A 13,309-nucleotide genomic window follows, 5' to 3' on the forward strand; every position below is an offset into this window, starting at 1 on the left:
TGTCTGTGTGTGTGTGCGCGTGTGTGTGTGTGTGTGTCTGTGTGTGTGTGTGTGTGTGTCTGTGTGTGTGTGTGTGTGTGTGTGTGTGTGTGTGTGTGTGTGTGTGTGTGTGTGTGTGTGTGTGTGTGTGTGTGTGTGTGTGTGTGTGTGTGTGTGTGTGTCTGTGTGTGTGTGTGTGTGTCTGTGTGTGTGTGTGTGTGTGTGTGTGTGTCTGTGTGTGTGTGTGTGTGTGTGTGTGTGTCTGTGTGTGTGTGTGTGTGTGTGTCTGTGTGTGTGTGTCTGTGTGTGTGTGTGTGTCTGTGTGTGTGTGTGTGTGTGTGTGTGTGTCTGTCTGTGTGTGTGTGTGTGTGTGTGTGTGTGTGTCTGTCTGTGTGTGTGTGTGTGTGTGTGTGTGTGTGTGTCTGTGTGTGTGTGTGTGTGTGTGTGTGTGTGTGTGTGTGTCTGTGTGTGTGTGTGTGTGTGTGTGTGTGTCTGTCTGTCTCTGTGTGTGTGTGTGTGTGTGTGTGTGTGTGTGTGTGTGTGTCTGTCTGTGTGTGTGTCTGTGTGTGTGTGTGTGTGTGTGTGTGTGTGTGTCTGTGTGTGTCTGTGTGTGTGTGTGTGTGTGTGTGTGTGTGTGTGTGTGTGTGTGTGTGTGTCTCTGTGTGTGTGTCTGTCTGTGTGTGTGTGTGTGTGTGTGTGTGTGTGTGTGTGGTCATTTTACCTTCTTATTGGCATCTTTTCTTGCACACCATATGATGCTCCATGGATTTGTTGTTTCTTGCACAACATATGATGCACCGCGGATCCATTGTTTCTTGAACAGCATATGATGCTCCATAGAGCCATTGTTTCTTGTACATCATATGATGCGCCATAGAGCCATTGTTTCTTGCACAGCATATGATGTGCCGTGATGCAGTGCAGGTTACTCATCATGGACGTCTGTAGTCAGTGGTCTCAGCTGTACAATAGTCTACTTAATCAAAGTCACAACCCTTCAGAGATTAACAGCTAGACAGGGAAAACCTGCTCTATCTCTACTGAGGAGGATTTGTCCCATGTATTCCCAATGTCCCTTGATGCATGTTTCACTAGTTAAACAAGGGGGTATCAGGTGCACCATCAAGAAAAAACATCCCTCCGTACCATCAAGAAAAATGTTGCTTTTCAATCATACAGTGCACCAATACTAACAGTTCTCCATGGATATCCTTTATACTGGCTGATAAAATTAATTCTTGGGACAGTCTTTGTTATATTAATTACCTTTCTGTAGAGAAGGCAGACAGCAGCCGTTTTAATTTTTGCAGCAGTAAGCATGTTGTAACGCTGGTAGTACTGAAGCATCAATGTCTGCAAAACAGCAGCAAGAAAAAGACCACCAGCAAGGGAGTAACCATTCCAGCCAAACGAAGTCCGATCTTCACAGAAAGCAATGAGCTGCCTGAGGAAAGAGAACAAAAAACTTAGCAGTGTTTCATTTACGGCAGTTAAACAAAGTCCGATCTTCACAGAAAGCAATGAGCTGCCTGAGGAAACAGAAGAAAACACTTAGCAGTGTTTCATTTATGGTAAACGTTGTCCTTGCCCAACATCCCAACACACTCCATCATAATATCCCAAGGCTTCCCGATCTGGAAATCTTTCATTGTGGATGCTAACACTAACACAAAAATAAAAAAAAAGTGTGCAACATCCATTTCTTCTTCTTCAGAATAAATAATTCACAACCAAAAATGTTTGATACAAAACCATTGCAATATAACCTGATAAGCAAATATGTCAACCACTTTATTTCAAACAAGGCAATATTGCAACATGATGCACTAAGCTCATGTATGAATCGGGCTATTACAAACGCCACCACGCTACATTAAGATATGTTTACTTCATTAGTGAAAAAGATGGAACTATGACAGCACAGTACTACAGTAAGTATGGTGTGTACCATACTAAGTAATTATGGTGTCTACTACAGTAAGTAATTATGATGTCTTCTGCAGAAGTAAGAACCATGTTCATCCAGTTAGCAAAGCTAGAACAAATGGCCACATTTGTGTGCTTTTTCCATGTAACAATCAGCCTTCATTATTTTAACTTCTGTGGAATTCTACTGTGGAATAAGCCTACATGGATGTCAGCAATACAAACCAACTTTATTAAAATGCTCATTTACACATGGTTTTACCAATTCATTGTTTCAAGGCTAATACATTTTTAATCTAGTTCGATATGTTTATTTGTGACTGCGGGGAAAGGGTGAGGTGTCACATCCAAAAATAGATGTGCTCAAGGGAACCAGTCTTGATGTTAAGCCCGTAGCATTCACAGCTATGAAGAAAACTGTCAGGCCTTGGAGATCCCAGCACTGAGTGGGCTTTGGTGGAGTATCATGGTTGATAGTGACTCTGAATGGACAGTGCTAGTGTGAGATCACATCTAAGATAAACTATGGTAGTTGGCTATCAGGTTTGAGTGGACATATGAGTAATGGACTACTGCAGTGTACTGAGGGGTGGCAGCTATGAAATTATCTCTAACCACGGGATGTTATGGACTGACATTTATGACTAAACTGCAGTAGCTGGGTGCCCACTGGTCATCAGTTCTCAGAGAAGCTGCTGTAGTGGGATAACTGTTATCATACTATGGCACAGTATGTGTGGTCAGCTCTGACAGGCTCTGTGCTACTGGACATGGCAATGTGCCACATCAGAAATAAATAATGGTGCCAGGTTTCTGATGGCATGTTAAGTGTACAAAAATCTACCCTATTACGAAAGCTGTTAAAATGTCAGGACTGACAGAATCGAAGTAGTGGGTTACACTGTGGTGCCATATGAAAAACAGCCTACATCAGCAGGGAACACAAGGGTGTCAAGTGTGAGGTTCCATGCTATTCTGAAAATTTGAGGTGTCAGGTCTGCCAGAATCTATGTTATAAGGAAGGTGCAATGTGGTGACCTGGGGTATCTAGTCTGACAAAACCTATGATACAAGGGAGATATGCGAAGATCTGTAGTGATAGGTCTATGAGAACCTATGATACAAGTACACTATACTACACGGTTTACTAGCATAACCCAGAAGTGGACTCTATTGAATGGTGGTACGTCGAAGCACAGTTTCAAAGGGGCTAAACACCGAACATACTAGTAGCGAACCTGCATCACTGAACACTGAATGGCACATGTAATCCAATGGCCACATTTGCATAACAGCAAATTTTGAACCATCGGTATTAACATAGTTTTAAATGGGGATGTGAAATTGTTTTTACTGTCAACATTCTGGTTCGGTGACAACCATTCAATGGAGTGCACTTCTGGGTTATGATGGTAAACTATGCTAAACTAGGTCTGATAGAACCTACAAGACTTCATTCATGTCTGAGAAAACCTATGCCAGAGGAATGCCAATTATTATACTGTTTTGCAGTGTTTTGTTAGGTCTGACAGCTCTTACTGCGTGTTGCCATGCGCCAGTTCCAGGAGAAACTATGTCACCAGCGTGCGACTGACAAGTTAAGCCTGCAAGAATCTACAAAAGTAAGGAACCCTTTGAGATGCTAGGTCTAAGAGAACGTAAGTCATGAGATACACTGAGGTAACTTCATGGGTTAAAAAAAAAAAAGAAAAAGAAAAACATTCCAGTGGGGAGCTCTGGGGGCTCGGGTGTAAAGACCTGTGGTAGCATGGAAATCTAGGATGTCACTCTGGCAGATTAAAATACAAAGTTACTCTGCAGGGTTCTAGGGTATCAGAAAGAATAAAAAAACAAAGGTGCTATACAATGACTTGAGGTGTCAAGTCTTACAGAACCTATGATACAAGGGTGCTATGTGAAGATGTAGAGTGACGGAAATGACAGAACCTATGATAGAAGGGTGCTATGTGAAGATGTACAGTGACAGGAATGACAGAACCTATGATACAAGGGTGCTATGTGAAGATGTACAGTGACAGGAATGACAGAACCTATGCTAAAATGATACAATGATCAGAAGCATAGCTAGGGCAGGCGAAGAGGGGCAACAAAGTGTTGCAGATGCAATCAGCTTATCCTGATCACTCGTTCTTGTAATACTGTCTTTTAAAAGCCAGCATTGCATTTGCAGTCAAACCTGAGCATTGCAGCTCTATATGTGTGGTCTAAACTGTAGCAACTGCTTGCTACAATGTAGAAAATAGTTTGCTACAGTTTAAAAGTAAAAAAAATATATATTTTGTATTCTATTTTTTAACTAAAACCTGCGTATTGTGGCACGCCATGCAGGCAGGGTATAAACTGCCACATTGGTAGCAAACAGTTTGCCACAGTTTAAAAGAAGAGATGCTTTTTTTTTAAATAAAATATGGTTGTGGATGGATGGATGGATGGATGTTAAAGGAGGGTTGGGGGCAGGACACAGAAACAGGACCTGAATGGCAGGAGGATGGATGTTAAAGGAGTGCTGGACGCAGGGCTCAGAAATGGGACCTGAATGGCAGGTGGATGAAAGTTACAGCAGGGTCAAAGGCAGGGAACAGAAACAGGACCTGAATGGCAGGAGGATGGATGTTAAAGGAGGGTCAAGGGCAGCGAAAAGAAACAGGACCTGAATGGCGGGAGGATGAATGTTAAAGCAGGGCCAAAGGCAGAGAAACAGAAACGGGACCTGAATGGCAGGAGGATGAAAGTTACAGCAGGGTCAAAGGCAGGGAACAGAAATGGGACCTGAATGGCAGGAGGATGGATGTTAAAGGAGTGCTGGACGCAGGGCTCAGAAACGGAACCTGAATGGCAGGAGAATGGATGTTAAAGGAGGGTTGGGGGCAGGGCATAACAGGACCTGAATGACAGGGGCTGGAATGAGGGTATGTTTGTCATACATCTTCACTTGAAGAGCTGAGGGTGTGGGATGCTGGTTTACAACACTGGCCTAGGACACTAACTGAACCAGCTATACTTCTGACAATGATGTTATATGCAGATTTAGGATGACAGGTCTGAAAGAGACTATGACAAAAGGGTGTTATGTGGACAGCAAAGAGGACAGGTCTGATAGGAACCTGTGATACAAGGATGCTACGATGCATCAGGCTTTATAAAACATATAGGAGTATACACATCTGAAGAAAGCTATGGACACTGGATGATGTGTGATGCCATATCTATTAGAATATAAGGTACTGGGATTCTGTGAGCTACTAAATCTGGAAAAGGTGTCAGAACTATATGCTAATCGAATGTTGTGTGACAGAAGTTATATCACTGTGGTGCTCTGGGCAAAAGGTCTGACAGGAGCTCTGTCATGTCTGAAAGAACTTATGGTGGGGACATGCTGAACTGTCCAGTTAAAATGAATTTATGATAGTAAGTCGTGTTGTTCTCTTTATCAGTCAGCATTTAGAATAATGTTTTGCAAAGTCACCATGACCAGAAGTAGACACATGCCCATGACAACACATACTGTCACTTCATATATTGGCAAGACACAGTTGCCATAATGGTTAATGTCCTCTCCCATGCACAAGGTACAAAGTCTGATCCTGACCTAATGCCTGTATGCCATTTGCATGTTCTTTTTGTATCTCTGGGAGGTTACTCTCACCTTCCAAAACATGCCGAGTGTTTCCACCTCAAACTCACTAAAGAATGGAGTTGTGGGCTGCAGCATGGACTCTGGATGGTGCCTTTTGAAGGAAGAACTGTACAGTCCAACCAATTTGTGCATCAACTGTGGTGCACAGTATCCTCTACATAGGAGAACATGCATCTCAGCCTGCGTACTGTGCCAGGGCTAGTCACTCAACAGTGTAAAAACTGCTTCTAGGTGGTCTGGATGTGTTGAATAATGTTGGCAGAAATGAGCATGGGAATTTGCTAATAAGTGAGTTGAGAACCTGGCCAACTCTGACCTATGCAACGGACCCATGCTAACAGAAGAAGGGGTCTATGTGCCCCTATTGGCCATCATGTACCTACCTGGGTCAATAAACTACTGGCCTGCCAGTGTCCAACTGCCCATCATGGGTTACCTGGAATAGCTCTGCTGAATGAAAGTTGGATGTAAAACCAATCAACCTGCGAAACATGAATTAAGGATTGCAGCACTCATTGTACGTTCACTTACCAAGAGATGAGATGGAAGGGCATAATTTTTATTTTATTTTACATTTGTTGACCGGGCTAGTCTAACTGGATATATGTCCATTTTCAGTAGAGGCCCGGGGAGATAAGCTCCAGATGATAATGATAAGGAGGATGCTGGACATCCTATGCATCCAGGAGATGAGATGAAAAGGCATGATGATAAGGAGGAGACTGGACATCCTATGTATCCAAGAGATGAGATGGAAGGGCATGATGATAAGGAGGAGGCTGGACATCCTATGTATCCAAGAGATGAGATGGAAGGGCATGATGATGAGGAGGAGGCTGGACATCCTATGTATCCAAGAGACGAGATGGAAGGGCGTGATGATAAGGAGGAGGCTGGACATTCTATGTATCCAGGAGACAAGATGGAAGGGCATGATGATATGGAGGAGGATGGACATCCTATGTATCCAAGAGATGAGATGGAAGGGCATGATGATAAGAAGGTGGCTGGACATCCTCTGTATCCAGGAGATGAGATGGAAGGGCATGAGGATAAGGAGGAAGCTGGACAGCCTATGTATCCAGGAGATGAGATGGAAGGGCATGATGATAAGGAGGAGGCTGGACATACTATGTATCCAAGAGATGAAATGGAAGGGCATGATGATAAGAAGGAGGCTGGACATCCTCTGTATCCAAGATATGAGATGGAAGGATATGATGATAAGGAGGAGGCTGGACATCCTATGTATCCAGGAGACAAGATGGAAGGGCATGATGATATGGAGGAGGCTGGACATAAGTTCATAAGTTAGTACTAAGCTAGCTGCCCTTGCGAGCCATTTTAAGCTTAGCCAATTATCCCTTGTGAAACTCAAACACTGCACCTTGTGTTTGTAAGGCAAACACCTTAACCATTAGGCCACCCTCCCAAAAATCCTCTGCATCCAAAAGATGAGATGGAAGGGCATAATGATAAGGAGGATGCTGGACATCCTATGCATCCAGGAGATAAGATGAAAGGGCATGATGATAAGGATGAGACTGGACATCCTATGTATCCAAGAGATGAGATGGAAGGGCATGATGATAAGGAGGAGGCTGGACATCCTATATATCCAAGAGATGAGATGGAAGGGCATGATGACAAGGAGGAGGCTGGACGTCCTATGTATCCAACAGATGAGATGGAAGGGCATGATGATAAGGAGGAGGTTGGACATCCTCTGTATCCAAGAGACATGATGGAAGGGCATGATGATAAGGAAGAGGCTGGATATCCTATGTATCCAGGAGACAAGATGTAAGGGCATGATAATAAAAAGGAGGGTGGACATCCTTAGTATCCAGGAGACAAGATGGAAGGCCATGATGATAAGGAGGAGGCTGGACATCCTCTGTATACAGGAGATGAGATGGAAGGGCATGATGATAAGGAGGAGGCTGGACATCCTATGTATCAAGGAGATGAGATGGAAGGGCATGATGATAAGGAGGAGACTGGACATCCTATGTATCCAAGAGATGAGATGGAAGGTCATGATGATAAGAAGGAGGCTGGACATCCTCTGTATCCAAGAGATGAGATGGGAGGGCATGATGATAAGGAGGAGGCTGGACATCCTATGTATCGAGGACACATGATGGAAGGGCATGATGATAAGGAGGAGAATGGACATCCTATGTATCGAGGAGTGAAGACGGAAGGGCATGATGATAAGTAGGTGGCTGGACATCCTCTGTATTCAAGAGATGAGATGGAAGGGCATGACGATAAGGAGGATGCTGGACATCCTATGTATCCAGGAGACAAGATGGAAGGGCATGATGATAAGGAGGAAGCAGGACATCCTATGTATCCAGGAGAAAAGATGGAAGGGCATGATGATAAGAAGGAGGCTGGATATCCTATGTATCCAGGAGATGAGATGGAAGGGCATGATGATAAGGAGGCGGGACATCCAATGTATCCAAGAGACCAGATGAAAGGGCATGATAATAAGTAGGAGGGTGGACATCCTTAGAGGAGACAAGATGGAAGGCCATGATGATAAGGAGGAGGCTGGACATCCTCTGTATCCAGGAGATGAGATGGAAGGGCATGATGATAAGGAGGAGGCTGGACATCCTATGTGTCCAGGAGATGAGATGGAAGGGAATGATGATAAAGAGGAGGCTGGACATCCTATGTATCCAAGAGATGAGACGGAAGGGCATGATGATAAGGAGGAGGCTGGACATCCTCTGTATCCAAGATATGAGATGGGGGGCATGATGATGATGAGGAGGCTGGACATCCTATGTATTCAAAAGAAGAGATGGATGGGCATAATGATAAGGAGGAGGCTGGACATCCTCTGTATCCAAGAGATGAGATGGACGGGCGTGATGATAAGGAGGTGGCTGGACATCCTCTGTATCCAAGAGATGAGATGGAATGGCATGATGATTAGGAGGAGGCTGGACATTCTATGTATCCAAGAGACAAGATGGAAGGGCATGATGATAAGGAGGAGGCTGGACATCCTATGTATCGAGGAGACGAGATGGAAGGGCATGATGATAAGGAGGAGAATGGACATCTTATGCATCCAGGAGACAAGACGGAAGGGCATGATGATAAGTGGGTGGCTGGACATCCTCTGTATTCAAGAGATGAGATGGAAGGGCATGATGATAAGGAGGATGCTGGACATCCTATGTATCCAGGAGACAAGATGGAAGGGCATGATGATAAGGAGGAGGCAGGACATCCTATGTATCCAGGAGAAAAGATGGAAGGGCATGATGATAAGAAGGAGGCTGGACATCCTGTGTAACCAAGAGATGAGATGGAAGGGCATGATGATAAGGAGGAGGCTGGATATCCTATGTATCCAAGAGATGAGATGGAAGGGCATGATTACAAGGAGGAGACTGGAAATCCTATATATCCAGGAGACAAGATGGAAGGTCATGATGATGAGGAGGAGGCTGGGCATCCTATGTATCTAGGAAATGAGATGGAAGGGCATAATGATAAGGAGGATGCTGGACATCCTATGCATCCAGGAGATGAGATGAAAGGGCATGATGATAAGGAGGAGACTGGACATCCTATGTATCCAAGAGATGAGATGGAAGGGCATGATGATAAGGAGAAGGCTGGAAATCCTATGTATCCAGGAGACAAGATGGAAGGGCATGATGATGAGGAGGAAGCTGGATATCCTATGTATACAAGAGATGAGATGGAAGGGCATGATGATAAGGAGGAGGCTGGACATCCTATATATCCAAGAGATGAAATGGAAGGGCATGATGACAAGGAGGAGGCTGGACGTCCTATGTATCCAACAGATGAGATGGAAGGGCATGTTGATAAGGAGGAGGCTGGACATCCTCTGTATCCAACAGACATGATGGAAGGGCATGATGATAAGGAAGAGGCTGGATATCCTATGTATCCAGGAGACAAGATGGAAGGGCATGATAATAAGTAGGAGGGTGGAAATCCTTAGAGGAGACAAGATGGAAGGCCATGATGATAAGGAGGAGGCTGGACATCCTGTGTATCCAAGAGATGAGATGGAAGGGCATGATGATTAGGAGGAGGCTGGACATTCTCTATATCCAACAGATGAGATGGGAGGGCATGATGATGATGAGGAGGCTGGACATCCTATGTACTCAAAAGAAGAGATGGATGGGCATAATGATAAGGAGGAGGCTGGACATCCTATGTATCCAAGAGATGAGATGGACGGGAGTGATGATAAGAAGGAGGCTGGACATCCTCTGTATCCAAGAGATGAGATGGAATGGCATGATGATTAGGAGGAGGCTGGACATTCTATGTATCCAAGAGACAAGATGGAAGGGCATGATGATAAGGCGGAGGCTGGACATCCTATGTATCCAGGAGCCAAGATGGAAGGGCATGATGATAAGGAGGAGAATGGACATCCTATGTACCCAGGAGACAAGACAGAAGGGCATGATGATAAGGAGGTGGCTGGACATCCTCTGTATTCAAGAGATGAGATGGAAGGGCATGATGATAAGGAGGATGCTGGACATCCTATGTATCCAGGAGACAAGATGGAAGGGCATGATGATAAGGAGGTGACAGGACATCCTATGTATCCAGGAGACAAGATGGAAGGGTATGATGATAAGAAGGAGGCTGGACATCCTATGTAACCAAGAGATGAGATGGAAGGGCATGATGATAAGGAGGAGGCTGGATATCCTATGTATCCAAGAGATGAGATGGAAGGGCATGATGATAAGGAGGAGACTGGAAATCCTATGTATCCAGGAGACAAGATGGAAGGGCATGATGATGAGGAGGAGGCTGGATATCCTATGTATCCAGGAGATGAGATGGAAGGGTATAATGATAAAGAGGAGGCTGGACAGCCTGTGTATCCGGGAGATGAGATGGACGGGCATGATAAGGAGGAGGCTGGACATCCTATGTATCCAAGAGATGAGATGGAAGGGCATGCTGTTAAGGAGGATGCTGGACAACCTCTGTATCCAAGAGACAAGATGGAAGGGTATGATAATAAGAAGAAGGCTGGACATCCTATGTATACAAGAGATGAGATGGAAGGGCATGATGATTAGGAGGAGGCTGGACATCCTATATATCCAAGAGATGAGATGGAGGGGCATTATGATAAAGAGGAGGCAGGACTTCCTATGTATCCAGGAGACAAGATGGAAGGGCATGATGATAAGGAGGAGGCTGGACAACCTCTGGATTCAAGAGATGAGATGGAAGGGCATGATGATAAGGAGAAGGCTGGACATCCTCTGTATCCAGGAGACAAAATGGAAGGGCATGATGATAAGGAGGAGGCTGGACATCCTATGTATCCAGGAGATGAGATGGAAGAGCATGATGATAAGGAGGAGGCTGGACATCCTATGTATCCAAGAGATGAGATGGAAGGGCATGATGATAAGGAGGAGCCTGGACATCCTCTGTATCCAAGAGATGAGATAGAAGGGCATGATGATTAGGAGGAGGCTGGACATCCTATGTATCTAAGAGACAAGATGGAAGGGCATGATGATAAGGAGGAGGCTAGAAATCCTCTGTATCCAGGAGATGAGATGGAAGGGCATGATGTTAAGGAGGAGGCTGGACATCCTCTGTATCCAAGAGATAAGATGGAAGGGCATGATGTTAATGATGAGGCTGGACATCCTATGTATCCAAGAGATGAGATGGAAGGGCATGATGATAAGGAGGAGGCTGGACATCCTCTGTATCCAAGAGATGAGATGGAAGGGCATGATGATAAGGAGGAGGCTAGACATCCTCTGTATCCAAGAGATGAGATGGAAGGGCATGATGTTGAGGAGGAGGCTGTACATCCTATGTATCCAAGAGATGAGATGGAATGGGCATGATGATAAGGAAGAGGCTGGACATCCTATGTATCCAAGAGAGGAGATGGAAGGGCATGATGATAAGGAGGAGGCTGGACATCGTCTGTATCCAGATGAGATGAGATGGAAGGGCATGATGATAAGGAGGAGGCTGGACATTCTATATATCCAAGAGACAAGATGAAAGGGCTCGATAAGGAGGTGGCTGGACATCCTCTGTATCCAAGAGATAAGATGGAAGGGCATGATGATAAGGAGTAGGCTGGACATCTTCTGTATCCAAGAGATGAGATGGAAGGGCATGATGTTAAGGAGGAGGCTGGACATCCTATGTATCCATGAGACAAGATGGAAGGGCATGATGTTAATGATGAGGCTGTACATCCTATGTATCCAAGAGATGAGATGGAAGGGCATGATGATGAGGAGGAGGCTGGACATCCTATTTATCTAGGAGACAAGATGGAAGGGCAGTGCAGCAAAGCCACTTGGCTTGGGATCCACAATCTACTTCTCAGGAGGAGGACAGGCTAGAAATGATGAGGGAGAGGCTTCAAAGGACAGTGAGGGATGTCAGCAGAATAAGTGACAGACTCATGGCAATCAGACTCCCATGTAAGAACAGGGCAGTATTCATAATCACAGCTTATGCCTCACAGCAGGGGTGTGAAAGCAAGAAAAAGGTGCACTGCAGTTGGGGGCTGAAATAATGTTTAAGATGTTTACCTCACAGACACAAGATACAAGGTTTGCTTTTGTGAGGGAAATTGACTAAGCTTAAAAATGGCTTGCAAAGCCAGCTAGTCTGTTAACCACCTATGAACCTATTCAGTCAGTAGTTACCTACCACAGAAAGCAGGACAACTTCAATTGATCCTGATAATGCCAGACCTGAATGCATATCAGGACACACAGAACAGAATACGAGGACTGCCTGGGTCCACATGGGCGGGACAACAGGAACAAAGGAGGAGAGGCCAGTCTAGACTTCTGTCTGGCAAATGGCTTGATGGTGGCCGAGTGGTTCAGGAAGACAGACACATAAAACAGTGGCTAATATGCAACTCACATAGACTTCCTCCAAGTAAGGAAAGGACACTGGAGTAGAATAGATTGCAAAGTAAGCCCCAGTATAACAGCTAACCCACAGCATAAACTACTTGTTGCCACAACCAGCTGCACAAAGATGGTCAGATAAGGCTCTAAGGTCAACAGAGATTACAGCAAAGACCTAGAGGTTGACTGGAGAGAAAGCAGAAGAGTTCAACAAAATACTCAGCTGCTAAGGAGAAAAGGAAATAGGTGGAACTGAAGAACAGCATTAGTGAGAACTAAAGATCAGATATGTTTATCAAGCCTGGTATGGAAATGGGGGATATACGGAAAGTTTGTGGTGGAATGCAGACATTCTGGCAGTCATCAAAAGAAAGAATGAGTGCAGTAGAACACTGGAGATGGAAAGGCAGACCAGGCTACGCTGGTATACTGTGTGTCTAACAAAAGGGGTATGACAGCAGTTGCAATAGTGCAGAACAAGGCAACTGAGGCACTCTGCCAATATAAGGAAAGAGGCTCAGCACACAGTGCAAAGAAACTCTATTGAGTTGCATAGCAAAAGCAAAAAGAAAGTCCTCAAACACCCTTTAAAAGGGACACCAGCAACAACCTGCTCACCAGTTCATAGGACATCGAAAGCAGATGGAAAAAGTACTTCCAGCAGCTTGTGAATAAAGAAAATCCACAGAAGCTGTACTACCCCAGACATAACCTACAATCAAAGAAAAGGAGCCTACCACAGAAGAACTAAGAGCAACAATAAGGAAAAATATAGGCAGGGAAAGTGGTAGGTTCAGATGACATCACA

At 44.8% G+C, this 13,309-nt stretch overlaps 1 protein-coding gene across 1 annotated transcript in view; it reads right to left on the reverse strand.

The window, feature by feature from the left end:
- Positions 1-13,309, reverse strand: part of LOC122802503 (multidrug resistance-associated protein 1-like) — a 1,262,326-nt gene that overhangs the window by 991,724 nt on the left and 257,293 nt on the right. The window contains exon 5 of the mRNA XM_044072155.1: positions 1,246-1,423. Within this exon, the coding sequence (XP_043928090.1) occupies positions 1,246-1,423 (178 nt within the window). The remainder of the gene's footprint in view (positions 1-1,245; positions 1,424-13,309) is intronic.

This window comes from Protopterus annectens, chromosome 5.part0, assembly GCF_019279795.1.
Source record: "Protopterus annectens isolate FY-2018-M chromosome 5.part0, PAN1.0, whole genome shotgun sequence".
Taxonomy (NCBI): Eukaryota; Metazoa; Chordata; order Ceratodontiformes; family Protopteridae; genus Protopterus; species Protopterus annectens.